Source organism: Symphalangus syndactylus, chromosome 20 (genome assembly GCF_028878055.3).
Source record: "Symphalangus syndactylus isolate Jambi chromosome 20, NHGRI_mSymSyn1-v2.1_pri, whole genome shotgun sequence".
Classification (NCBI taxonomy): Eukaryota; Metazoa; Chordata; class Mammalia; order Primates; family Hylobatidae; genus Symphalangus; species Symphalangus syndactylus.
Window position 1 is genome coordinate 66,452,953 of NC_072442.2, and position 24,450 is coordinate 66,477,402.

The window sequence follows — 24,450 nt, forward strand, 5'->3', positions numbered from 1 at the left end:
ACTCCTGGGCTCCAGGTATGCTCCTGCCTCAGCCTCCCAAGTAACTGGGATTACAGGTGCATACCTCCGCCCGAGGTCCGTAGTGTTTTATTTACCCTATTCCGATTGGGCACTGAGTTTGCATTTTAACCTTTGGCTGGTAGAGCAGGTTTCAGAGGCTCACAGAGAGGCTTCTGGCCAGGCAGAGCAGGTTCTCAGGCCAATCATATCTCCTAGGACCTCAGCCTCCCCACCCCCCAGGGATTGGGGCAGACACCAGCCTTCGTCCTCAGTCATCAGATTCCCTGCCCTCCTGTGTGCAAGTGGGTCAACATGAGGGTTGCTTCAGACTGAGGATGAGCTGTAATTCGAGAAGGGTGGAGTCCGTGGAGCTGGGAATAACATCAGGCTTTATTAACCAGCTCCCTGTTGCTAGGCAGCTTTCATTAGCCAGGAAGATCTGCCCTGCAGTGAGCTCCTTCAGGGAATGGCAAGGAGATGCTAATAAGCTGGGAGAAAGGCCGGTACTAGGGAAGGCTTGCCTCTGCCCTGGGATATTGCAGCCAGCGATATTTCAGCACATTCTGAGATTTGGACTCCAGGCAGTCTTCATCCTGTCTCTTTTCAGTAAAAGGGATTCCTGGAGGCTGAGGCGGGAGGATCCCTTGCAGGAGTTCGAGACCAGCCTGGGCAAAAAAGACCCCATCGCCACAAAAAGGAGGAGCAGGTTCCTCCTCCTTCCCACCCACAGGGAATGAACAGCTCATTCTCTTGCTATCTAACTTGTGCCTTCCATCCAGAAATGATCTAAGAGGAAGGAGGGAGCTCTGAAGGAGCTGACTCCCCTCACTCTATCTTGGAGCATCGTGGAGGGCATATGGGGGGGGTGTTCATAGCTGAGACTTTGGGGTCACACAGACCTGGGTTCACGTCCTGGCTGTGCCACGAAGTGTGTAGCCGTGGTTACTCATCTCTGAGCCTACCCCAGAAGGCAGATGTAAGGAATAGAAGAACAACGCAGGCAACGCACACAGCGTGGATCTGGGTATGCAGTAGGTGCTGAATCCCATTCTACTTTGGTTTTTGTTTTGTTTTGTTTCGTTTTGTTTGAGTTGGAGTCTCACTCTGTCTCCCAGGCTGGAGTGCAGTGGTGTGATCATAGCTCACTCAGCCTCGACCTTCTGGGTTCAGGCGATCGTCTCACCTCAGCCTCCTGAGTAGCTGGTCCTACAGATCTATGCGCCACCACACTCAGCTACTTTTTTGTATTTTTGTAGAGATGGGGTTTCGCCATGTTGACCAGGCTGGTCTCAAACTCCTGACCTCAGGTGATCCACCCGGCTGAGCCTCCCAAAGTGCTGGGATTACAGGCGTGAGCCACCACCCCACCCCATATCTGCTTTGTTTTTGAAAGTGAGCATAGGCCAGGCACAGTGGCTCACGCCTGCAATCCCAGCACTTTGGGAGGCTCAGCCGGGTGGATCACCTGAGGTCAGGAGTTCGAGACCAGCCTGGCCAAAATGGCGAAGCCCCGTCTCTACTAAAAATACAAAAATTAGCTGGGCGTGGTGGTGCACGCCTGTAATCCCAGCTCTTTGGGAGGCTGAGGCAGGAGAATCACTTGAACCTGAGAACAGAGGTTTCAGTGAGCCGAGATTGTGCCACTGCACCCCAGCCTGGGCGACAGAGCGAGACTTGGTCTAAAAAAAAAAAGTGACCTTACAACCTTTCCTATAAAGCCTCCTCGAGCCTTCCCCAGGATTCCATCTGGGAATCTATGTTTCTGGAAGTTTGGAGCATCTGGAGAATCAGAAATTTGAACATCAGGAACTCAGTAAGGAAATGTGATAATATAAAGGAATTGTTATTAATTTCGTCAGTGCAATAAAGGTATAAGTACATGTTTTTTGTTTTTTTTGTTTTTGTTTTTTTTTTGAGACGGAGTCTCTCTCTGTCACCCAGGCTGGAGTGCAGTGGCGCAATCTCGGCTCACTGCAAGCTCCGCCCCCCAGGTTCACGCCATTCTCCTGCCTCAGCCTCTCCGAGTAGCTGGGACTACAGGCGCCCGCCACCATGCCCGGCTAATTTTTTGTATTTTTAGTAGAGACGGGGTTTCACCGTGGTCTCGATCTCCTGACCTCGTGATCCGCCCGCCTCGGCCTCCCAAAGTGCTGGGATTACAGGCGTGAGCCACCGCGCCCGGCCTAATTTTTGTATTTTTAGTAGAGACGCGGTTTCACCATGATGCCCAGACTGGTCTCAAACTCCTGACCTCAGGTGATCCACCTGCCTCAGTCTCCCAAAGTGCTGGGATTACAGGTGTGAGCCACCGTGTCTGGCCTAGAATGTTTATATTCACATGGGAAGTATCTAATAGGGAAAAACTGCAGGCATAAAAAAGAGAAGAGAAGTTTGCTGGAGTAGCGTCTTCGAAAAGGTGCAAGGGAGGTGGGGTGCGGTGGCTCACGCCTGTAATCTCAGCACTTTGAGAGGCCAAGGCAGGTGGATCACCTGAGGTCAGGAGTTCTAGACCAGCCTGGCCAACATGGTGAAACACCGTCTCTACAAAAAATACAAAAATGTGCCAGGTGTGGTGGTGCACATCTATAATTCCAACTAATGGGGAGGCTGAGGCAGGAGAATCACTTGAACCCAGGTGGTGGAGGTTGCAGTGAGCCAAGACCGCACCACTGTACTCCAGCCTGGGCGACAGAGCGAGACTCTGTCTCAAAAAAAAAAAAAAAAAAAAAAAAACAAGACATAAGAAACGGTGCATGCCGGGCGCGGTGGCTCACGCCTGTAATCCCAGCACTTTGGGAGGCCGAGGCAGGCGAATCACGAAGTCAGGAGATCGAGACCATCCTGGCTAACATGGTGAAACCCCGTCTCTACTAAAAATACAAAAAATTAGCCAGGTGTGGTGGCGGGTGCCTGTAGTCCCAGCTACTTGGGAGGCTGAGGCAGGAGAATGGTGTGAACCCAGGAGGCAGAGCTTGCAGTGAGCAGAGATCGCACCACTACACGCCAGCCTGGACGACAGAGCGAGACTCCGTCTCAAAAAAAAAAAAAAAAAAGAAACGGTGCAGGTGGACGGTGACCTCAGAGACGAGTCCAACTAGACCATCCCTAGGAATGAGATGAAGGCAGGGACTGGGCATGGGGTGCAGGGAGGGAAGGCATCTGCATTCATCAGTCCCCTTTGGTGTGCTAGGCAGGGGCCGAGAAGCCTTTCGCACCTTGGGATATGCTGTTACTTTTCATCACCCGGCATCCATTGAGGTGGACCCTGATTTTCTCCCTAATTACAGCAGAAGTTCAGAGAGGTTTAGTGACTTGCCCAAAGTCAAACAGCCAGTAAGGAGAGGAGCCAGTGGGCTGGGCGCGGTGGCTCACGCCTGTAATCCCAGCACTTTGGGAGGCTGAGGCGGGTGGATCACTTGAGGTCAGGAGTTCGAGACCAGCCTGGCCAACATGGTAAAACCCCCTCTCTACTAAAAATACAAAAATTAGCCGGCCGTGATGGTGGGTGCCTGTAATCCCAGCTACTTGGGAGGGTGAGGCAGGAGAATTGCTTGAACCTGGGAGGCAGAGATTGCAGTAAGCCAAGATCGCGCCACTGCACTCCAACCTGGGCAATAGAGCGAGACTCAGTCTCAAAAAAAAAAAAAAAAAGGAGAGGAGCTAGTGTTTGAAGCCACCTCTGTGTTGCTCCAGACTCTGTGCTGCCCAGGGATTGGTCTGCCTGGGAGGCCTACCCAGAAGTGGAGACTAGAGGGGCGGCGGCATTGAGGAGTTGGCCCTCGTGCAGACGAAGCTCTGGTCATTGAACGGTGGGCTCATGGTGTCCAGAGACACTCCGGGAGACTGTGGCTTCCTTACCCAGCCAGCTGAGTGTGCCCACATCAGTGTCCACCGCATGAGAGTCTGGCCCTGGCCTGGTTCCCTGAGTAGCCGCCATGAGCACTGTGCATGCAGACCCTGTCTTGCATCTCCAGCAGGACAAGGACAATGGGATGTGTAGCATGGATTTCATTTCCCCCTCCTTGGTTCTAGGTTCCAGAAACTCAGGACAGTTCTTTATCCTTCCAATCAGAGTCCGGTTGCGAATGTTGCTTTCTTGCTTTGGGGGTTGAGCAGGGCTGAATGCCTTCCAAAGTTGAAGCAAACAACCAGTATCACCAGTGCAGGCTGAGAGAAAATGCACCCTAGTTACCGCAGAAATGCTCATCTGAGTAAAGGCGGCCACTACAAATCCCTGGGTGGAAATAGCCAGGGAGAGAAGCGGGGAAGAGGGGGCAGGTCACGCTTGGTGATGGCTCTTCGCTCCTCTCACCTCGTCTGCGGCAGATGAAACACTGGCTCCTTCCACAGGCAGTTGGAGTAAAGATACTTGATGCTTTTTCTCCTTCAGTTGTTACTTGAAAGAGGCAGGTCCTCCCACCCATTCCTTTATCTCCAGGAAGGCTGCTCCTCTCCAGCATTCTTGATTCCACCATCCAGGGGCCTGAACCACCGGCCCCCCAGGCAGGCATTCGGCTTTTGAATTCTGCTCTAATTAGTGTCTCCCAAAGCCCCAGGTCCAGAATGGACCACCTGAGGCTGGCTGCCCTGCCTGCACTTCCTCGCTTGGGTTCTGTGTGGCAACGGTGGCTGAACTCCCCTGTCGTGCAGATGGCAGCTGGTAGTAAAAGGTGAAAGCGGGCCAGAGGTGGGGAGCAAGCCACACCTGCCAACTTGCTGTCCTCCCATTCCCAACTCCGGGCCCAGCATCTCGGGCCCAGTTTCATGTCGAGTTGTGCTAACTCTCTCCCTGTACCTCAAGCAAACTAGGCTAGTCCTCTGAAGGCCACTCGGTGGTTCCCACTGTTACCAGGCTGGGCTTGTCCAGGCTGCTGAGTGCAGCTTTCAACGTAGATATATATGCACATGAGAGCCAAGGCAGAATGCAGGTGCAGAGACCCAGCCCTGCTTCTGAGGCTCCCTGGGCTGACTGATGACCCTACCAACCACTGCTGCATTTTCTTTTTTTTTTTTTTGAGACGGAGTCTCGCTCTGTCGCCCAGGCTGGAGTGCAATGGCGTGATCTGGGCTCACTGAAAGCTCCGCCTCCTGGGTTCACACCATTCTCCTGCCTCAGCCTCCCCAGTAGCTGGGACTACAGGCGCCCGCCACCATGCCCAGCTAATTTTTTGTATTTTTAGTAGAGACGGGGTTTCACCATGTTAGCCAGGATGGTCTGGAACTCCTGACCTCGTGATCCGCCCGCCTCAGCCTCCCAAAGTGCTGGGATTACAGGCGTGAGCCACCGCGCCCGGCCCACTGCTGCATTTTCTAGCAGCCGAGCTATAGTTCATTAACGTGAGCTCCTGAGACACCTTAGCTTGTCTCAGCCCGCTGGATCGTTTCTCTAATCCCTGCCCCGCTCAGGTCACCTGCTGCTGCTGCCCTAAACAGAGCCCACATGCGCCCCCTAGTGGTGGGAAACCAAACGATTCCGCAGATCCTGTTTGTTGAGGGAGGAGGTGAAACGGGATGCCCACGGGCGACCCAGCCTTCCTGGGTTTTGTGAATTCTGATTCACACCTAGATTGGAGAGACTGTGGCATCATCTCATGATGGGAACCCTAGTACTGGTCACCCACTCAATTATTATAATTAATTTTGCGTTCGTAATATATTTAACTGGTTCAAAAATCAAAACCATATAAAAAGGATACAGTGGGGCCGGGCGCAGTGGCTCACACCTGTAATCCCAGCACCTTGGAAGGCTGAGACGGGCAGATTGCTTGAGCTCAGGAGTTCGAGACCAGCCTGGGCAACATGGTGAAACCCTGTCTCTACTAAAAATTTTTAAAAATTAGCCAGGCATGGTAGTGCACGCCTGCAGTCCCAGCTACTCGGCAGGCTGAGGTAGGAGGATCACTTGAGCCTGGGAGGCAGAGGTTACAGTGAGCAGAGATCGTGCCCGCTGCACTCCAGCCTGGGTGACAGAGCGAGACTCTGTCTTTAAAAAAAAAAAAAAAAAAAAAAAAAGTGTGCAGTGAAAAGTCTCACTCTTTTCTCTGCTCTTATTCACCCACTTCCTGTCTGTGTACAAGTCCCACACAGGTGACCACTTTTGTTTCTCACGCATCCCTCTAGAGGTTTCCTTTTGTTGGTTTTTTGTTTGGTTGGTTTTTTGTTTTTTGAGACAGGGTTTCATTCTGTCACCCAGGCTGGAGTGCAGTGGTGCAATCTCAGCTCACTGCAACCTCCGTGTGCTGGGCTCAAGCAATCCTCCCACCTCCGCCTCTTCAGTAGCTAGGATACAGGCTCATGTCACCACACCCAGCTAATTTTTAAAATTTTTGTAGAGATGGGGTCTCCCTATGTTGCCTAGGCTGGTCTCAAACTTCTTGGCTCAAGTGATCTTCCCACCTTGGCCTCCCAAAGTGTTGGGATTATAGATGTGAGCCACTGCACCCGGCCTAGAGTTTTTTTTTTTTTAAGTAGAGACGGGGTTTCACTATGTTACCCAGGATGGTCTCCATCTCCTGACCTTGTGATCCACCTGCCTTGGCCTCCCAAAGTGCTGGGATTACAGGCGTGAGCCATCGCACCCAGCCAAGTTTTTTATACTGATAAAAAAGATTGTAGTCTTTGTTCACACCTCCCTTTTTGTAATTGAAAGGTGTCATGCAATTATACCATTCTGCATCTTGCTGTTGGCGAGCTTTCCATTATTCATTCCTAGAGAGCATATTCATTCTTTCTCAGAGTTGCATGATATTCTGCTAGAGATGTACCATATTTGCTTAACCTGTCCCCTGTTGATGGGCATGTGGATGGCTTCCAGTCTTTTGCTGTTATAACTAAATAATCATGCAGTTATATCTGTAGGACGGATTCTCAGAAGAGGGGTTACTGGATCAGAGGTTATTTGTAACATTAATGGAGAGTGCCATATTGCGTCTATATGGGTTGCAGCATCTCGCCTGCCCACCAGCAATATATGAATGGATTCAGCAGCTCCCCACATTCCTTCCATCTCTGTCTTCCTGGTGTCTCCTCTACTCTAAATTGGGCCTCTTGGAATGGTGGAATCGGGGTGTAAGGGTTGGGAACAGGGGCCCCATATCTTAGAATGGTGAGATCGGGGTGTAAGGGTTGGGGCGCCCATAGGATTCCATCAGCATTTGTGGTCTCCAGCTGCATGTAGCATTTGTTAAGCTGCATAACTTGATGGCTTTGGGGTCACATCAGGGGCTGATGAAGGGAGCCCCAGGGCTAGTCTGGGTGTGTAGTTCCTGGCCTTTCCCTGGGAAGATGGCTCCAGACCTTTGTAGGGGCGTCCAACAGTGTGCTGGAGTTAAAGGCAGTTATGCTCATGCCCACTCAGAGTTGCAGTTCCTTGAGCCTTGCTGTCAGCAGGATGGGATGGGCTGACAGGATAGAGAATGCACCTGGGCTCAGCTGGCCCAGACTCCAAAGGCCACCAGAAAACCAGGGTGGCAAATGCCCATCATTCAACAAGTGGATAAAAAAACTGATATATACATACAGTGGAATACTACTCAGCCATAAAAAGGAATACATTCATGGCATTCACAGCAACCTGGATGGGATTGGAGACTATTATTCTTTTTATTTTATTTTATTTTATTTTATTTTATTTTATTTTATTTATTGAGATGGAGTTTTTGCTCTTGTCACCCAGGCTGGAGTGCAATGGCGTGATCTCAACTTACTCAACCTCTGCTTCCCAGGTTCAAGCAATTCTTCTGCCTCAGCCTCCCGAGTAGCTGGGACTACAGGTGCCCACCACCACACCCGGCTAATTTTTGTATTTTTAGCAGAGACGGAGTTTCACCATGTTGGCCAGGCTGGTCTCGAACTCCTGACCTCAGGTGATCCGCCCGCCTCAGCCTCCCAAAGTGCTGGGATTACAGGCGTGAGCCACCGCGCCTGGCCTCCATGTATGTTTCGATCAGTGACAATGCCTGGGTTTCTGCTCGACGCAGAAGTCTCAGAGCTGGGCTCAGTGGCTCATGCCTGTAATGCCAGTGCTTTGGAAGGCTGAGGTGGGAGGAGCACTTGAGCCCAGGCATTAGAGACCAGCCTGGGCAACATAGTGAGACCCCAGTCTCTACAAAAAATTTTTTAAAATTAGCCAAGCTTAGTGACCCAAGCCTGTAGTCCCAGCTGCTTGAGAGGCTGAGGTGGGAGGATGGCTTGAACCCAGGAGGCTGAGACTGCAGTGAGCTGTGGTTGCACTGTTGCACGCCAGCCCAGGCAATGGAGTGAGACCCGGTCTCAAAAAAAAACGGCTTCTTAAATCTCTTTAGGGTCAGAAGCTGAGAACCATACACCCACTATCCAGGAAAAAAAGCACTCTCCTAATCATTCCAGAGCACATCAACAATTTGCATTGAAATTACTCCCAATTTCAGAGAGGGGCTCTTTTTTGTTGTTTTTTGTTTTTTTAGTTTGTTTGTTTTTGAGACGGAGTGTCACTCTGTCACTCAGGCTGGAGTGCAGTGGCACGATCTCAGCTCACTGTAACCTCTGCCTCCTAGGTTCAAGCGATTCTCCTGCCTCAGCCTCCCGAGTAGCTGGGACTACAGGCGCCCGCCACCATGCCTGGCTAATTTTTTGTATTTTTAGTAGAGACAGGGTTTCACCGTGTTAGCCAGGATGGTCTTGATCTCCTGACCTCGTGATCCGCCCGCCTTGGCCTCCCAAAGTGCTGGGATTACAGGCGTGAGCCACCGTGCCCGGCCCCACGGAGGGAGTTTTTGGAGCTCCAGAAGCCCATCCACAAAGTCTTCTCGGGTCACAGTTCTCAAGTAGTGGTGTTCTTGTTATTATTTTGCCTGCACACTGCACAAGATAACATATTCATCACACGTGCACACTCTTGGTGGAGGACACCCTGTGGGCATGGCACAGGACAAGTGCAGTGTGAACAGTTACTGGCCGGGAGCCCACAGAGCTGAGTCAGTAATGCCTGGCCTAATGGCCTAACTGGTCTTAGCTTGGAAAGTCGATGCGTGAGAGGGATTTCTCCTTCCCCAGACACTGCCTGGTACCTTGCCTGGGTTGCACCGAAGGAAGTTGGGGACCGTGGGGTAAAGGGGGGACTGAGCATGATGCCTGGCTTCTCTCAGTATTCCTTAGTTGCGGTAATTGCTTAGGAATGCCTCCTCTCACCCGAAAGAACTCTGTGGCTGTCCTCAGAGGCTGGCCAGGAAGGTAGGCGAGGCCACCCCGATGGGAGTGCTGGGGCCGGCCACTCCCCAGTTCCCCCTGGCCTGGCTGCATTTGCGGTCGCCTAGGGAAGGTGGGGAAGCGAATGACTCATTATCCCAGCAATTAGTCACACCACTGAGGCACGTGATCCCTGCAGGACGTGTGCCACCTGCTGTCCCTCTGCCCTGTTCGGTGCTGCTTCTCTCCCCACTCTGATGGGAAGTGCAACCCCAGGAAATGATCACCCCCTTTCCACGGGCACAGACTTGTAGCTGCAGCAGCCCAGGACCAAGAGACTGGGACAAAAGGGTCATTCGCCTGTAGATCCCAGGGCCACACAAGACCTCCAGGGACCAGGGGGACTGATCATAGAGAGGCGCATGTGGACGCTTAAGCCAAAGGTTTCCCCATGTGGGCCGGGCGCGGTGCCTCACACCTGTCATCCCAGCACTTTGAGAGGCCGAGGCGGGCGGATCACTTGAGGTCAGGAGTTCAAGGCCAGCCTGGCCAACATGGTGAAACCCCCGTCTCTACTAAAAATACAAAAATTAGCCGGGCGTGGTGGCGCACGCCTGTAATCCCAGCTACTCGGGAGGCTGAGGCAGGAGAATCACTTGAACCCAGGAGGCGGAGGTTGCAGTGAGCTGAGATCGCGCCACTGCACTTCAGACTGGGTGACAGAGCGAGACTGTCTCAAAACAAAACAAGATTTCCCCCTGTGCCCCATACAGACACGATAGGTGCACATACATCTGTCAGGCTGCACATGTGCGTAAACGTATGGACACACTGTAAAGGAAGGGCTGTGCCTTGAAACAAAACCCTCCAAGGCCTGAACAGTGAAGAGCTCCAGGAGGCGGCTCTCAGGGGGAGGAGGGGTCCTGCCTGTTTCCCCAGCCCTGGGATGCTCTCACTGAGCTGGCTGCCCTCCAGATTGGCCCCCGGGACTCTCTCCCTTCTTGACTTCAGTCCAAGAGAGGAACAAACAAAATTCCTTCATAGACCAGTGGTGACTGCTAGTCAGTAACTAAAAACAAAGGTAAAAAACAAGTGAGAAATCCTATTTTCAGTAATTATTTCCTAACTCCAGGTTTCATATTCTAACAGTACTAGTCAAAATAAACTTGATGGAGGCCGGGCACGGTGGCTCAGGCTTGTAATCCCAGCACCTTGAGAGGCCGAGGCAAGCAGATGGCTTGAGCCCAGGAGTTCAGGACCAGCCTGGGAAACGGCGAAATCCCGCCTCTACAAAAAAAATGTATAAAAAATTAGCCGGGCATGGTGGTGCGTGCCTGTAGTCTCAGCTACTTGGGAGGCTTAGGTGGGAGAATCACCTGTACCACAGAGGTCGGGGCTGCTATGAGCTGAGATTCCACCATTGCACTCCAGCCTGGGCATCAGAGTGGGTCCCTGTCTCAAAAGAAAAATAAAAAAAAACTTGACAGACCTCAGTTTCCCCATCTCCACCCACTTCTGGGGCAGCCTTGGATCCTCTCTCCAGTGCACCCTCTTCCTGTCCCTGGCGGGGAGAGGTCCTGCTGAAACCCAGCTCTTAGAGGCCAGCTGTAGAACTGCATCTGAACAAACAGGGTGAGGAGTCAGGAACTGACCTAGACCCCGCGCCTCCTGAGAGCCAGACCCCGCGTGGGCGATTTCGCATCCTCCATCTCATGCAACGTCTCACGCTAGCCCTCTTCGCATTTCACAGAGGAGACAACTGAGTCTCAGAGCAAGTGACCGTGCCAAGCTCAGACCTCGTTCTGTCTGTCTGCAGTCCATATGGAGAAACCACCTCCTTCTCCCCGCAGTGTCCCTACCCCCAGCCAGACACACCTGGATGTGGCGAAAGGGGCTCGGGCCAAGGTTTGGAGCCCTGGGTCCTCGTCCTGGTGGCTCTTCCACTTTGCGACTGTGATCGAGTTTCTTCCCCTCTTTGGGCCTTTCCTTCCTCACCTGTAAAGCAGTTAGCTTGGCCCAGTCATGTAGCAGCTCCTCCGCCCCACACACAGACACACTCCTGTTTTTAGAGTCTGGGCACAGGGCAGCTCCCTACCGTCTCCTACCAAGCCCTTCTTTTCTTCCTGCAGGGTCTGTCTGTGGAAAGTCCAGACAGAGACTAAGCCTAACCCTAAACCATGAATGAATGGAGGGAAGCCCTCCTAGCATGGAAAAGAGAAATCTCTCCCTCAGCTGCTGGGCTCATCAGTCCGGCGGCCACTGTCGGGTCCGAGCTCTGCAGTGACTTCATCAATATTTTAGCCCTGCAGAGCCCTCTTCTTAGCAACCGCATCCTCCGTGCCCTCCAGAAAGGCTCCCGAGTCGGGTGCTCCTCACATCCCCGTCCTGTGGGTGCTGTGCCTTGCTGTCAGGTTTGGAGCCACTCATGCCACCCTGAGCGGGGAGCTTTGGTCCTCACGACCCCCAGGGGTGAGGCTGCATGCAGGAGGCGTGTGCACACCAGGCGAGGAAGAGGGACAGCTTGACGTGTCAAAGCTCTTCACCCCTGGGCAGGAGCCGAGGGACGGGGAGGGGAATTTTGGAAGGAAGGCCGGGGTATCTCCCTGGCCTGCCCTTGGCTTGACCTTACCCCTTGCCTCACCACAGGTATGGGGAAGAGGAGCTTCTCTCCCTGTCCCCCGGGCTCGTCTTTCCCAGGCTCAGATGCTGTTTCCCTTTGTGGCCTAGGTGCGGTGGAGGCTTGCCTCTTGCATCAGCTGAGACGCCGTGCCGCTGGCTTCCTGCGTAGTGACAAGATGGCAGCCCTGTTCACCAAGGTGGGGAAGACGTGCCCAGTGGCAGGGGAGATTTGCCACAAGGTACAGGAGCTGCAGCAACAAGCAGAGGGCAGGTGAGCCCTGGGCCAGCCCCTTCTTCCCTCCTTTCAGCTCTTCCCACTTGGCAATTGCTACTTCCTAGGACAGCCCATCGGAAAGTTGGCATCCTGGGCCTGTTCCTCGCAGGGCCTCTGGGTGAGGGATCAGCCTGAGGGAGGGGATTGGTTCCTTGTGGGCACAGGGCTCTGTGCCCCTCCTTCACCTCCCAACCCCAGTCAGTTCTCTGTGCTCCCATCTTGGGGTACCAAGCCCCACTCCTGATGCTAGCATTCTGGGGCTTACCCCTAGACCACTGCACCCCTGGAGCCCTCCCCACCTTTGCAGGAAACCCTCAGGGGTCAGCCAGGAGGCCCTGCGGAGACAGGGCTCAGCCAGCGGGAAGGCCCCGGCCCTCAGCCCTCAGGCCTTGAAACACATATGGGTACGCACGGCGCTCATTGAGAAAGTTCTGGACAAGGTTGTGCAATACCTGGCAGAAAACTGCAGGTGACTGCCCCGTTCCCCAAGCAGCCCCTCCCTTGACCCATCTCCCGACGTCCCTCAGCCCCAGCCCTCAGGATGCGTGCCTGTCCATGCCAGCCTGTAGGCAACCCTCCATCTCCCCGTCCCCTTCGGTGCCCTGAAGGCGTTGGCCATACCAGCACCTCACGAAGCCCAGTCACTAAGGACTCACTGTTTCTTGGTGACTGATCTGAATCTGGTCTTCGTGGGGACGTCCCTACCTGGTGAGCTTGACTGCCCTGGAATGAGTCCCGGAGCCACGGCAGTCACACTGTCTGTCTCCTGGCAGCAAGTACTACGAGAAGGAGGCATTGCTGGCAGACCCTGTGTTCGGCCCGATCCTGGCCTCTCTTCTAGGTGAGCCTGAGAGCACAGGGGCCTGTGCCAGGCCCGCGGTGGGTACGGGGCAGGTGCTGAGGGAGCATCGTCTGAGCTGGCTGTCTCTGTCTCCACAGTGGGACCCTGTGCCTTGGAATACACTAAGCTCAAGACAGCCGATCACTACTGGACTGACCCCTCTGCCGATGAGCTGGTCCAGAGGCACCGCATTCGGGGTCTGCCTACTCGCCAGGACTCCCCTGCAAAGCGCCCAGCCCTGGGGGTAGGTGCCCCCTCCCCACCCCTTGGGCTCATCTGGGCTATGCCCATGGGCCTGTAGGGACGGGAAACCGGCCTCTCTACAGGACAGGCCTTGGAGATGCCCCAAGGTAGTGGCCACCTCATAAGGGCCTTCTCCGCACAATAAAACTGAACAGAAATGCCGGAAGCCCGTGCTGGTCCGTGGCTGGAGAGCAGAGGGTGGCTGGGAGTCAACTGGGGCAGGAAGGACCCTGGGGTCAGCTGGAGAGGGTCAGCATGGAAGCGTGAGGGTTCTCAAGCCCCGAGGCCAGTTTCCCAGGGCTGGAGGCTGAGCCCTGGCCTTCCACACAGATCCGGAAACGGCACTCAAGCGGCAGCGCATCGGAGGACAGGCTGGCTGCCTGTGCCCGCGAGTGTGTGGAGTCCCTGCACCAGAACTCACGGACGCGGCTGCTCTATGGCAAGAACCACGTGCTGGTGCAGCCGGTAGGAAAGCTTCATCCTGCCACCCCTCCCCAAAGGTCCCAGAACGAGACGACTGGAAGCCTCTAGCCATGGCTGTTCCTTTCCTGAGGAGCTTGACCAGAGAGGGGGGAAGAACGGCCCCAGCCTCTCAACTCCCTGTTTCACATGACTCACGCCCAGCCTTGAGTTGGCAGGGGACGGGAATGGCAGCCAGCAGGCAAGGGAGTCCGCAGCGTGGGTATGGCTGTCCTGGAATGGACCTGGCATCCAGGAAGCTGGCAGGAGAGAGTCAGTGGCACCAGGCTGACCAGGGAAAGGACATGTCCAGATCTGCTGCCTGGGTCCTGTTTCCCGTGCTTCTGCCCAGTCCCTAGTCCAGGACCCCATGACTAGCCTAGCTTGGCCTCCCCTCCTCCCAGCGGGAGCTCATTTTTCACAGGCCATCCCTGAGAGCCTCTCAGCCCTTCATCGTCTCTGTCTTCCGGTGTCTCCTGCTGTAGAAGGAGGACATGGAGGCGGTCCCTGGCTACCTCTCCCTGCACCAGTCTGCAGAGAGCCTGACTCTGAAGTGGACCCCCAACCAGCTCATGAATGGCACTCTGGGGGACTCCGAGCTGGAAAAGAGGTGGGGGCTTTGGGACTCGCTCCCAGGAGCCAGGGCAGGGAGTGGGGTTGACCTCAGGCAGAGGGATGGAGAAACTCCACTTGCTCCAGGAGGCCAGCCTCCCTCTTTATCTGGACGCCAAGAATAGCAGGGAGCGGCTGCCTGGAGTGATTCCCAAGCTCTCTAGGACGGAGCCAAGCCTGGCCATGAAGAAGTTTGTCTGAGCCAAGCTCTCAGCGGCTGAGGCCGACAGCGGTCCATGTGCCGTGCGGGCAGCACAGATCTCAGGGGTCGTGGCTGGCTGTGCGCACTTCTTAGCTGTGGTCATCCTATCTTCAGGGGAGTTTCGTGGGGTAGGACCAGGAGACAAGGCAGGCAGGATGGCAGGTCTTTGGACACAGTGACAGCAGTCTGGTTCCTTTCTAGCGTTTACTGGGACTATGCCCTGGTGGTGCCCTTCAGCCAGGTCGTGTGCATCCACTGCCACCAGCAAAGTAAGCCTGCCTTGTCCTCGGCTCGGGTGGGGAGGGAGAGGCTGCTTCTGCCAGCTGTGCACTGTGCGTGGGGCCTGTAACACTCCTCGTCCTCCTCCCATCCCTGTTCATGGGGCTCCCAGACCATGCTGTAGCCCAGCCATCTGCCTCTTACCCAGCCTTGGGGCGCTGGCCGGCAGGCTGTGATAGCCGACGAGAGGGCCTCAGCCCCACTCTCCGCGTTCACCCCCAGAGAGCGGTGGCACGCTTGTGCTGGTGAGCCAGGATGGCATCCAGAGGCCGCCGCTGCATTTCCCGCAGGGAGGACACCTGCTGTCCTTTCTGTCTTGTCTGGAGAATGGGCTGCTGCCTCGGGGACAGCTAGAGCCCCCGCTGTGGACCCAGCAGGGGAAGGTAACTCGGGTGGGAGGCTTTGGGGGAAGGGCTGTGTGTGGGGTTCTCTGCCCGCCTCCCTTCCCCACGTGGAGTTCTTAGGAGCAGCCTTGTGTGGAACCCTGGATGAGACTCTGCCCTAGACAGCCCGACCACCTACCCCTCCTTCCACAGGGGAAGGTGTTCCCCAAGCTACGGAAACGAAGCAGCATTCGCTCCGTGGATATGGAGGAGATGGGCACGGGGCGGGCCACGGACTATGTGTTCCGGATCATCTACCCCGGCCACAGGCACGAGCACAGTGAGTGTCCCAAGCCTCATCCCTGGGGAGGAAAGGAAGATGCTCGGGGAGGCAGGGAGCGCAGTGTCACCCAGGAGGGCAGCAGGCAGGGCCCACTGACCAGGCCAGGTTAACACCGGAGGCTCATCGCCTAGCCTCTCAGCTGGACCTTTCACCCACAGATATTGCCTTTGAAAAGGTGCGTCTCTTCTACCCAGCTCCCTTCCCCACTTCTCCACCCCAGGACTCTTAGCTCAGCAGACCTCACTACAGGCGTCACTACACAAGACTCTTAGTTATCCTTTCGGACCCTGTCCAGGGGTAAAACACGTGGAAAAACTAGAAGTAGAAGGTGGGGAACCCTCCATTGTTCTTCACCTCCTGCTCCCCAACCCCCACAAGACAGCCCAGGTATGGGACCAGTGCTTCTTTTTTTTTTTCTTTTTGAGACGAAGTCTCACTCCGTCAGCCAGGCTGGAGTGCAATGGCGCAATCTCAGCTCACTGCAACCTCCGCCTCCCGGGTTCAAGCGATCCTCCTACCTCAGCCTCCTGAGTAGCTGGGATTACAGGCGCACACCCCCATGCCCAGCTAATTTTTGTATTTTTAGTAGAGACGGGGTTTCACCATATTGGCCAGGCTGGTCTCAAACTCCTGACCTTGTGATCTGCCCGCCTCAGCCTCCCAAAGTGCTAGGGTTACAGGCGTGAGCCGCCACGCCCGGCCCAGCGTTTCTTTTTGGATGGTGAATATTGTCCGCTGACTGCCCTAGAGCCGGAGCCCTCCTCGAACCAACTACTGCTGAGCGTTAGCTGAAGGAGCAGGTTGCATCAGATCAGACTCGGGGCTGCCTGGGGGCTTTGGGGACTGGCAGGTAGAAAGGTGGCTTGGCCCTTGTGGGTCCTGCCCCACCCTGGACACACACCCCTGGGCCCAGGGGGGTCTCTCTGTCCATGTGCATCTATCAACACCAAAGTTCCCTTTCTCGTCAGAGTGCTGCTGCTGCCCATAGGCTTCTCTGGGCCAGACTTGCTTTTCTTACAGATAAGGTCGGGGAATTTGCCAGCCCAGAGCGTTTATTGCTAACAAGACCACCCGCTCCCTAAATTTCTAACTTGTGCCAAAAAGTTGTCAATAAGTTGTCTCTGTATTAGGGACCAGACTGTCCAGACTGCACACTCAGCCACAGCACAGATAGCTCCACCAGGCTCAGAGAGCACACGGCACAGGGATGTCCCCCCCTTCCCAGATGTACCTGACAAAGAGACGCATCTTTGGCCAGAATGTATTTACACACTTGGCGCTTAATCTCAGGCTGTTGCTTGGTTTAGCTTCTCCAGTCTCTGCCTCCCCTCTTCGATCTTTGCCATTTCCCAATCCTGGTCACCTCACTTCAAGGACCACCTCGCCAAGGCCAAGCCAGGGCACCCAGAGGCTGAAACTCCACCAAGTGACCCCCGCTCCTTGAGGACAGCTCTGGGAAAACCCTTTCGTTTTCCTGGGAGGGAAGAAGGTGGAATTTATAGTCTGAAAAAGGGGATTTGGAGTAATCTTCAGATTTGGTCCAGCCTGAGAGGAGCTAGAGAACGATCAGGACCCATCTGCCAGCTGTCATGCGCAGCCTCTGCGAGGGCCGATGACCTCCTGGGCTGCCAGCCCGTCCCAGAGAGTCCCGGTCTTTCACATCCTCCCCTCTCTGTTCTCTCTCTTCTGTTCTTCCTAGAGAGGCTGCCTCCGAAGAGTGAGGCTCTGCAGCTGCCCCAGCCCCTTGCCACCTTCCACACTCTCCCAGGAAAATCATCCAAAGAGCTTTCTGGTCCCCTCCCTTCCCCTCTTCTGTGCCCTGCAGATTCACGATGACCCCGGCCTCCATTCCACTCCCCTTAAGGAGGGAGTCCATCCTGCCCAGGGATGAGGGTCCTCATGCCTCTGCCTCTCGCTGTTCTCTTTGAGCAGTCACTATTAACTACCACCACCTAGCGGCCAGCCGCGCGGCCTCGGTGGACGATGATGAGGAAGAGGAGGATAAACTGCACGCGATGCTCTCAATGATCTGCTCGCGGAACCTCACAGCTCCCAATCCGATGAAAGGTTTTTATCCCTCCCTCTCCCTGACCCACCTTATCCCCACCCTCCCTCCCGGGCCCACCTGCCACCCACCACAGGGGCTCGAACGGCAGTGTTGGCATTAGGGGACTTGCACCCGGGGCAGTTCCCTTCCATCGGGGGCAGATCAGGGAGGGCAGAGGAGGCCAGACAGGTGCTGGCAGGAAAAGGGGCTGGCCCAGGGCAGGTGGCTTCAGGCTGCGAGGAGGGCGCTTGGTGCCTGAGGAGGAAGAGGATTCGCTAATAGGAAGGTCTGAGTATCTGATTGCCTCCTGGGCACCCTGAATGGCTCTCTGAGCCCATTCCTACCCCGGGGGTCAGGCTGGCAAATGCCAGATGGAGGTCTCTTCCTTTCTCTCTGCTGATTGGGAAGACCAGCCTCTGGGCCTGGTGCTTCTGACTCCTGACTTAACAGAAACAGGACGGAGGTACCGGGTCCTTCCTGGGGCAGGGGCAGCAGCTGTGGGTCAGGCGAGGGGTTGAGGGCTGCCATGCGAAGGGCCCCAGGGCTCAGTCTTCCCAGCAGGCCTGAGGGCCGCAGCCAGCAGGGCCTGGTACTTTGGCATGAAATCTAGAAATAGCTGCAGCATGGTGTCCAGGAAGGGGCCAGGCTCAGGGCCTGGCAACATGAACTCCCGCCCCAGATATGCCCCTGCTTCACTGTATGGTTTTGAGCAAGTTTCTCACTATCCCGGAGCTCTGTCTCTTCACCTGTGCCAGGGATATAAGACAGATGTGTTCCTGCCCTCATGAACCTCAGGGTCCACGAATGGAGAGGCCCCCTTTGTTGGAGGTGACAGCGTAGTGCCCTCAGCCTCTCAGGGTTCTGACTACCACCCATCTTTCCTAGCACAGAGCTGGCTTGGTAGAGAGGGAGCCCCATTCTTTTCAGCAAGCAATCAGCCAGGCGACCTGTGAGGGCTGGGATAGGTGCTCCAGGAAGGGGTGGGTAGGAAGAGGCTAAGGCCAGTTCTCCCAGAGACTAGGGGAGCTTCCCCATTCCCGCCCATTCCCATGCTACAAAATCAATTGCTTCTCCCTTTCCCCTCCCCTGCAGAGGATGCCCTCAGAATATGTCACACTCCCCTTAGGCTTCCAAAGTTCTGCCGGGAAGCCCAGTTCCTTAGCCGGCCACTAAGCCAGCAACAGTCTCCAGGCAGGCAGGGCGGACTGGTCTGTGTTGGAACAGACCCAGCACACCCTCCACACAAGCTGCCAGCTGCCCTCCTACTGCCAGGCACCTGCCTTCATGCCCTCCCAGCCCTTCCAATATGAGCCTGTAGGCCAGGCCTAGGTGGGAACATCCTACTTCTGATGTTTATTGCCTGCACACACCCCTGCCATCTGGTTCCTTGCAAACCTGGACTTGGGGCTGTTGCCTATTTACAGTAAACTGACTGACATGCCTTCATGCCCTCCCAGCCCTTCCAATATGAGCCTGTAGGCCAGGCCTAGGTGGGAACATCCTACTTCTGATGTTTATTGCCTGCACACACCCCTGCCATCTGGTTCCTTGCAAACCTGGACTTGGGGCTCTTGCCTATTTACAGTGAACTGACTGAGCAGTGTGGGAAGGTTGAGCTCTGAGGGGACCCACGGAGCTACTTCTTCCCCCACGAACTGGTAGTCAGGCTAGAGGCTTGGAGGGTCCTAGCAGAACCCTTGGCAGACTCGGTGACAGAAAGCCTATCCCTGACTAGTCTTAGGGCTGAGGCCTCCGGGATCAGAGAAACTTCCAGACCCACTTCCAGGGGTCCAGAGGCCTCAGGGCTCATCTGTGCATCCTCTCAAGGAACTCAGGGGCTAGGCCAACCCAGTATGGAGCTTCTGGGCCCCTAATACTTGGGAAAGGAGAGGAGGCATAAGAGCAGAATCAGCAGGCGGTTGGGGAGAGGGCTGGGGAATGGGGGCCCCCCACCTCCACTCCAGTCCATAATGACAACACTGTTGAGTCCGTTCTGCCAGCTGTTGCTTTTCAGGCCTGCAACATGCTTGACTTGTGCATGTGAATCAGTGGCGGGGTGTCCAAATTTCCTCTCCCTCCCTCTTCCTCTCCCCTTCCTTTTCCTGCTGCCTCCCCACAGAGCAGATGCTATTCACTCTAATTCTGCTCCAGCCAGGCACCTTTCACTCGGAGTCTTAGGGGCTGTGGGGTTCGCCCACCCTGTTTTCTTGCTTTACACTTTCCTCATGCTCAGAGGAGAGAGTCAGAGTCAAAGCTGACCCAGCAGACGCCGCCCCCCCACCCCGCCGTCCAGCCTGCGCCCTCACCCAGTCACGCCATAGCCCCAGCTGTCTGCACTGGGCTCGTTCAGACACACAGTGTTCGAATGTGGCTGGTTCAGCTCCTTCCTGGAGGATTAAGGTGAAGAGCATTGACCCAGGAGACATGTCATGGCTGGGCCTCCTTTCTGGGCATGAGCTTGGTTCCCTTTGCCCACCCCCGCCCTCGCCCCTGTTGCCCTCTCTGCCTGCCCGCCTGTTGCCTGCTGCCTGCCTCGCTGGGCCTCTTCCCACACCGGCTCCTCCCGGGACTGGCCTCTTCTCTCCTGCCTGCTGCAGGGGCCTGAGCTGGGCTCCTGCCGCACTGCACCTGCGCCCTCCGCTTCTTCCCAGAGTCTCAGGCATGGCTTGCAACGCCCTCACTCCCAGAGCCGCAGCCCCTCCTCACCACGTGTGTTCCCTTAATTTGCCTCCTGGTGGAGCTGAAGGGCCAGATATCTGCAAAACTCCCGGCCGGCCGTGGGTCTGGGAAGAGAGCCCCGGCCAAAGCAGGGCAGCCGCTGAGGGAACTGGAAGGGGCTCAGCTCAGCCCTCCTCACCAAGGCACACCCAGAGCTGGAGTCCGGCTCCCACCAAAGCCAGGGTCACGCCTGCGGCAGGTCACGGTGGGCCCCGGCCCAGGCTGAGCCAGCCGAGCACACCGCTGCTGACAGGACTCCCTCAGCACACACGGCTCTCCGTCCCTGTTCTTCCGAACTCTTCTCCACTCCCTCCCTCCCTCCCCGGCATCACCCCCCAGTGCTTCCACTTCCTCTCTCACTTTGCTTCATCTCTGGGGCTCACTGGACCTGCCAGAGTCCCCCTTAAGCAGTGCCCTGCCCCACTTGGGCCGTGGAAGCTCTCGAGGGTCTTGAGTTCTGATTCAGACCGCCCGGGCTGGCTGAGCAGGCCCTGTCTGCTGGCGGCGTAGCTGTGTCCAAGGAGTCATCATCTGAGGCTGCAACTGGGCCTGCTCTTCTCTGTCACATTGCATGGTGGGCCTCTGTGCCCAGCCACCACCCCTGCCCCCGCAGTGGCCTCATAGCCCTGGGAACTGTGGCTTCCGTCCCGCTCCTTGGTGTTTTCGGGAGGCCACCATGCTAAGTGCTGTCAGGCTAGGCAGGGATGGAGCAGAGCTCAGAAAGGGGCCGTGGGAGCTGACAGCAGGGGTGCCTGGCCTGGGCACGGGGTACTGCTCATCCGTAGCCACTGGCCACCAGATCTAGACTCGCCCAGAAGAGCCAGGCCTATGGGCAGGTGACTCAGATTCCTCGGGGGTTTGAACAGTGGGGATTCCCTGGAGGGGAGGGTTCAGAGTTGGAAGTATTCTAAACACCTCCTTGAGCATCTCTGAGTTTGCCAAGAGGACCAAGCTGAATCCGTGAGGGCTGAGCTAGCTGGTGGCACTTTGAGGAGCTCAGGTCTTTGTTCCTTCTCTTTCTTTCCCTTCCCTCTAGAAAAGCAAGTGCTTGCTGGTCGCAGGATAGAGCTAGGCACAATCATCCAAGACTCAGTCCAAGCATTTTACCACATGCAGAACGACGCCTTGCCGCCCCTCTCCAGGCTTGCTGGAGGCTAGGAAGTGTCAGGCGCCCTCTCCCTACCGTTTCCATCTCTGGGCTCTGGACCAGGCAGGCCCCACCTCTGTGATTTTCCACCCATGGGTGACTTGATGCTGCAGCTCTGGGCACAGAGGTGGGCATGCTGCAGGGTGCCTGGGAGAGAAGGCGTCTCGGGCCCTGACCATGCCACCCTTCCTGCCTGCAGATGCTGGTGACATGATCGAGATGCAGGGCTTTGGGCCCAGCCTGCCAGCCTGGCACCTGGAGCCCCTGTGCAGTCAGGGCTTCTCCTGCCTCTCCTGCTCCTCCAGCAGCTCCCCACGTGCAACCCCCAGCCACTGTAGCTGCATCCCTGACCGGTGAGTGGGCAGCGCTCGGCCCCAGCTTCCCGTTAGCGTGTCCAGCCACGTGTGTCCATCTGTCCTTAAAGGCTGTGTCACTTGCACGACAGGGTGGCCTCTAGAGTGGGACAGATCTGGGTTCAAATTTCACTTTTGCTACCCACGTGACTTGCAAGTTAGGGAATTACCGTGAGCCTCTACGTTTCTGAACCTCAGTTTCCTCTTCTGTAAAATGGGGATGATGCCACTTGCTGCCTACGTACTTGTGAGGACAGAATGAGACAGAACCCAAGTGAATGTCCAGAGTTGTGCCGGCACATCATGGGCTCAGTCCCCGCGAGCTCCCCTTCCCGATGTGCACACAGACCCTGCTGACAGGCCGTCCACCTGAGGACACTCAGCAGCCACCTGCCGTGTGCCAGGGCAGTGAGTGAATGGCTTTTATGGGAGGTGTTCTCTTTTACCTTTACTTCGTCTTTCGTTTATTAATCCTGATGACCCTCCGGTGCCTCTCTCCATTTTTCACATGAGGAAACGAAGATTCACACAGGTGAAGTTCATTGACCAAGATCCCTGGGTGGTTGGGGGCCAGGCGGGGGCCCCACAGCAGCTCTGTCCAGGTGGCAGGCAGGGACAGGGCGCCCACTGACGGCTGCTGGGCTGTGGCTCCTCCTCCTTGCACCCTCCCCAGTGCCTTACCTGTCCCCCAGGACAGAGCCTCCTCCCTTCTCTCTCTCCTCCCACCAGAGGGGCCGCAGCCCCTCCCTGCTGAGCCCAGTTGTTCCCACAGGTTGCCACTCAGGCTACTGTGTGAGAGCATGAAGAGGCAGATCGTGTCCCGGGCCTTCTATGGCTGTGAGTGTGGGGCTCGCCAGGCTGTGGCGGGCTGGGGGCGGGCGGCCCTGGGTCCCAGCCCCCTGCTGCCCACTGCTGCCCACTGCAGGGCTGGCACACTGCCGCCACCTGTCCACGGTGCGGACCCACCTGTCAGCGCTGGTGCATCATAGCATCATCCCACCTGACCGGCCCCCGGGGGCCTCCGCGGGCCTCACTAAGGACGTGTGGAGCAAGTATCAGAAGGACAAAAAGGTGCCAACCCTGGGGTTCCAGGGCCACAGGTCGAGGGGCTGGGGTGGGCAGGAGTGAGGGCTTCAGGGTGAAATGTGGCAGTGGGCGTGGTTGACAGGCCAGGGCCGATGCCACGGAGTGACCAGAGTCCCGGCAGAATCTCTTGCAGCTGGGCAAGGGGCTGACACGGGAAGGGGGCTAGACTGGGAACCTGTCCTGCCTCCACGTCGGCCTGTGACCCTGGACAAAGCTTTGCCTCTCTCCGGGCACCATTTCCTGCCCCGTAAGGAAGGAGAGCAGAACGAGATCTCATCCTGCTGTGAGCTGGGGCACGGGAGGACGTGGCCACCCCAAAGCAGGCTTTGCCTGGGCTTCAGCAGTCACTAGAGGCCCCGCCCCAGCCCGTTCTCCGTGGGATGGGGCTCGCCCGGCTGGGCCACTGTGACTGTGGGGGCGGCACAGTCTTGACTCCCCGGGTCCCTCAGAACTACAAAGAGCTGGAGCTGCTGCGGCGAGTTTACTACGGAGGCATAGAGCACGAGATCCGCAAGGACGTCTGGCCCTTTCTGCTTGGCCACTACAAGTTTGGCATGAGCAAGAAGGAGATGGAGCAGGTGAGGGAGCCTGTTCCCACGGGGCTGGCAAGATGGGGAGCTGGGACAGGGGACGCCAGGGAGGGGACCTTGGAAGCCTCAGCCCCTTCCCAGCTGGAAAGAAGCATGGCAGGGCAGCTCGACCGCCCTTCCCCTGAGGCCCGTCTTGAGTCTCAGACTCAGGACCCAAGGTCCAGTGCAGGCCCAGCTCCTGAAGGGGAGGGTCTGGTGCACGCTTCCCCCATGGTCATGGTGTGGTCTGAGTACAGGTGGACGCAGTGGTGGCAGCAAGGTACCAGCAGGTGTTGGCAGAGTGGAAGGCCTGCGAGGTGGTGGTGAGGCAGCGGGAGCGGGAGGCCCACCCAGCCACACGTACCAAGTTCTCCTCAGGCAGCAGCATCGACAGCCACGTGCAGCGACTCATCCACCGAGACTCCACCATCAGCAACGATGTGAGCCAGACGGGGCCTGGAGGGTTGGGGGTCTCGGGGGCCACCCACGTTTTATGCACAGTGTTCCTGAGCACCAGCCTGACCTCTGGGAACTGGTGGGGCCCTGCGAGAAGGGCCTAATGTGCCTGTGTCTCATTTTCTCCAACTGGAAATGGCTAACTGTGCCTCTGCCGCCTACTTCTCTGGGTATTGTAGGAATAAAGTGAGGGTACACTGTGCTCAGTTTTAGCCAACTATAGGGAAAGATGGACTTACTGGGATTTAGGGAAGCCCTCCTCCTTGTAGAAAGACCTCAAAGCTAGCAACAGGCAGCGCTGGGTTCTAGTCCCAGATCCACTACTAAGAAGATGAATGTCTCTGGGCGAGAACTTCCCGTCTCTGGGTCTCAGTTTCCCCTCTCCACCCATATCCTCTGACTGCAGAGGCTTCCCGAGAGCTGTGGGCCTGAGAATAGGGGAGCCTGTAGAGCAGCCCCATTGGTGTCGACTGGCGGGATCCTTCCTCCCCGCGATGTTGCCTGTCACTGTACAGAACTGACTATGCCAGGCTCGTTCAGAGCACGGGAGGCTAGCTCCTTCTGGCATCACTCCTGCCTTTTGAACAGCAAGTTCTAAACTGTGACTGCCTGGCCCAACCAACACTGATAAGTTTCATTTTTAAGGACACTTTTATTAATTTTTTTCTTTAAAATTGCCTCTTTAATGTGTATTCTTGTTACTTTACTAAATCC

At 56.2% G+C, this 24,450-nt stretch overlaps 1 protein-coding gene across 3 annotated transcripts in view; it reads left to right on the top strand.

Moving 5' to 3' along the window:
• SGSM2 (small G protein signaling modulator 2) overlaps window positions 1-24,450 on the top strand; it is a 44,380-nt gene that overhangs the window by 13,178 nt on the left and 6,752 nt on the right. For 2 of the 3 annotated variants that reach the window (XM_055258412.2, XM_055258413.2), the window contains exons 3-16: window positions 11,893-12,055; window positions 12,366-12,527; window positions 12,832-12,899; window positions 12,998-13,143; window positions 13,473-13,607; window positions 14,087-14,211; window positions 14,617-14,684; window positions 14,917-15,077; window positions 15,231-15,357; window positions 21,472-21,625; window positions 22,398-22,462; window positions 22,551-22,696; window positions 23,161-23,289; window positions 23,538-23,720. In XM_055258412.2, coding sequence (XP_055114387.1) covers window positions 11,893-12,055; window positions 12,366-12,527; window positions 12,832-12,899; window positions 12,998-13,143; window positions 13,473-13,607; window positions 14,087-14,211; window positions 14,617-14,684; window positions 14,917-15,077; window positions 15,231-15,357; window positions 21,472-21,625; window positions 22,398-22,462; window positions 22,551-22,696; window positions 23,161-23,289; window positions 23,538-23,720 — 1,832 coding nt within the window. Of the gene's footprint in view, window positions 1-11,892; window positions 12,056-12,365; window positions 12,528-12,831; window positions 12,900-12,997; window positions 13,144-13,472; window positions 13,608-14,086; window positions 14,212-14,616; window positions 14,685-14,916; window positions 15,078-15,230; window positions 15,358-17,292; window positions 17,428-21,471; window positions 21,626-22,397; window positions 22,463-22,550; window positions 22,697-23,160; window positions 23,290-23,537; window positions 23,721-24,450 lie in introns of all 3 variants that reach the window. The other variant, XM_055258409.2, reaches the window with a different exon arrangement.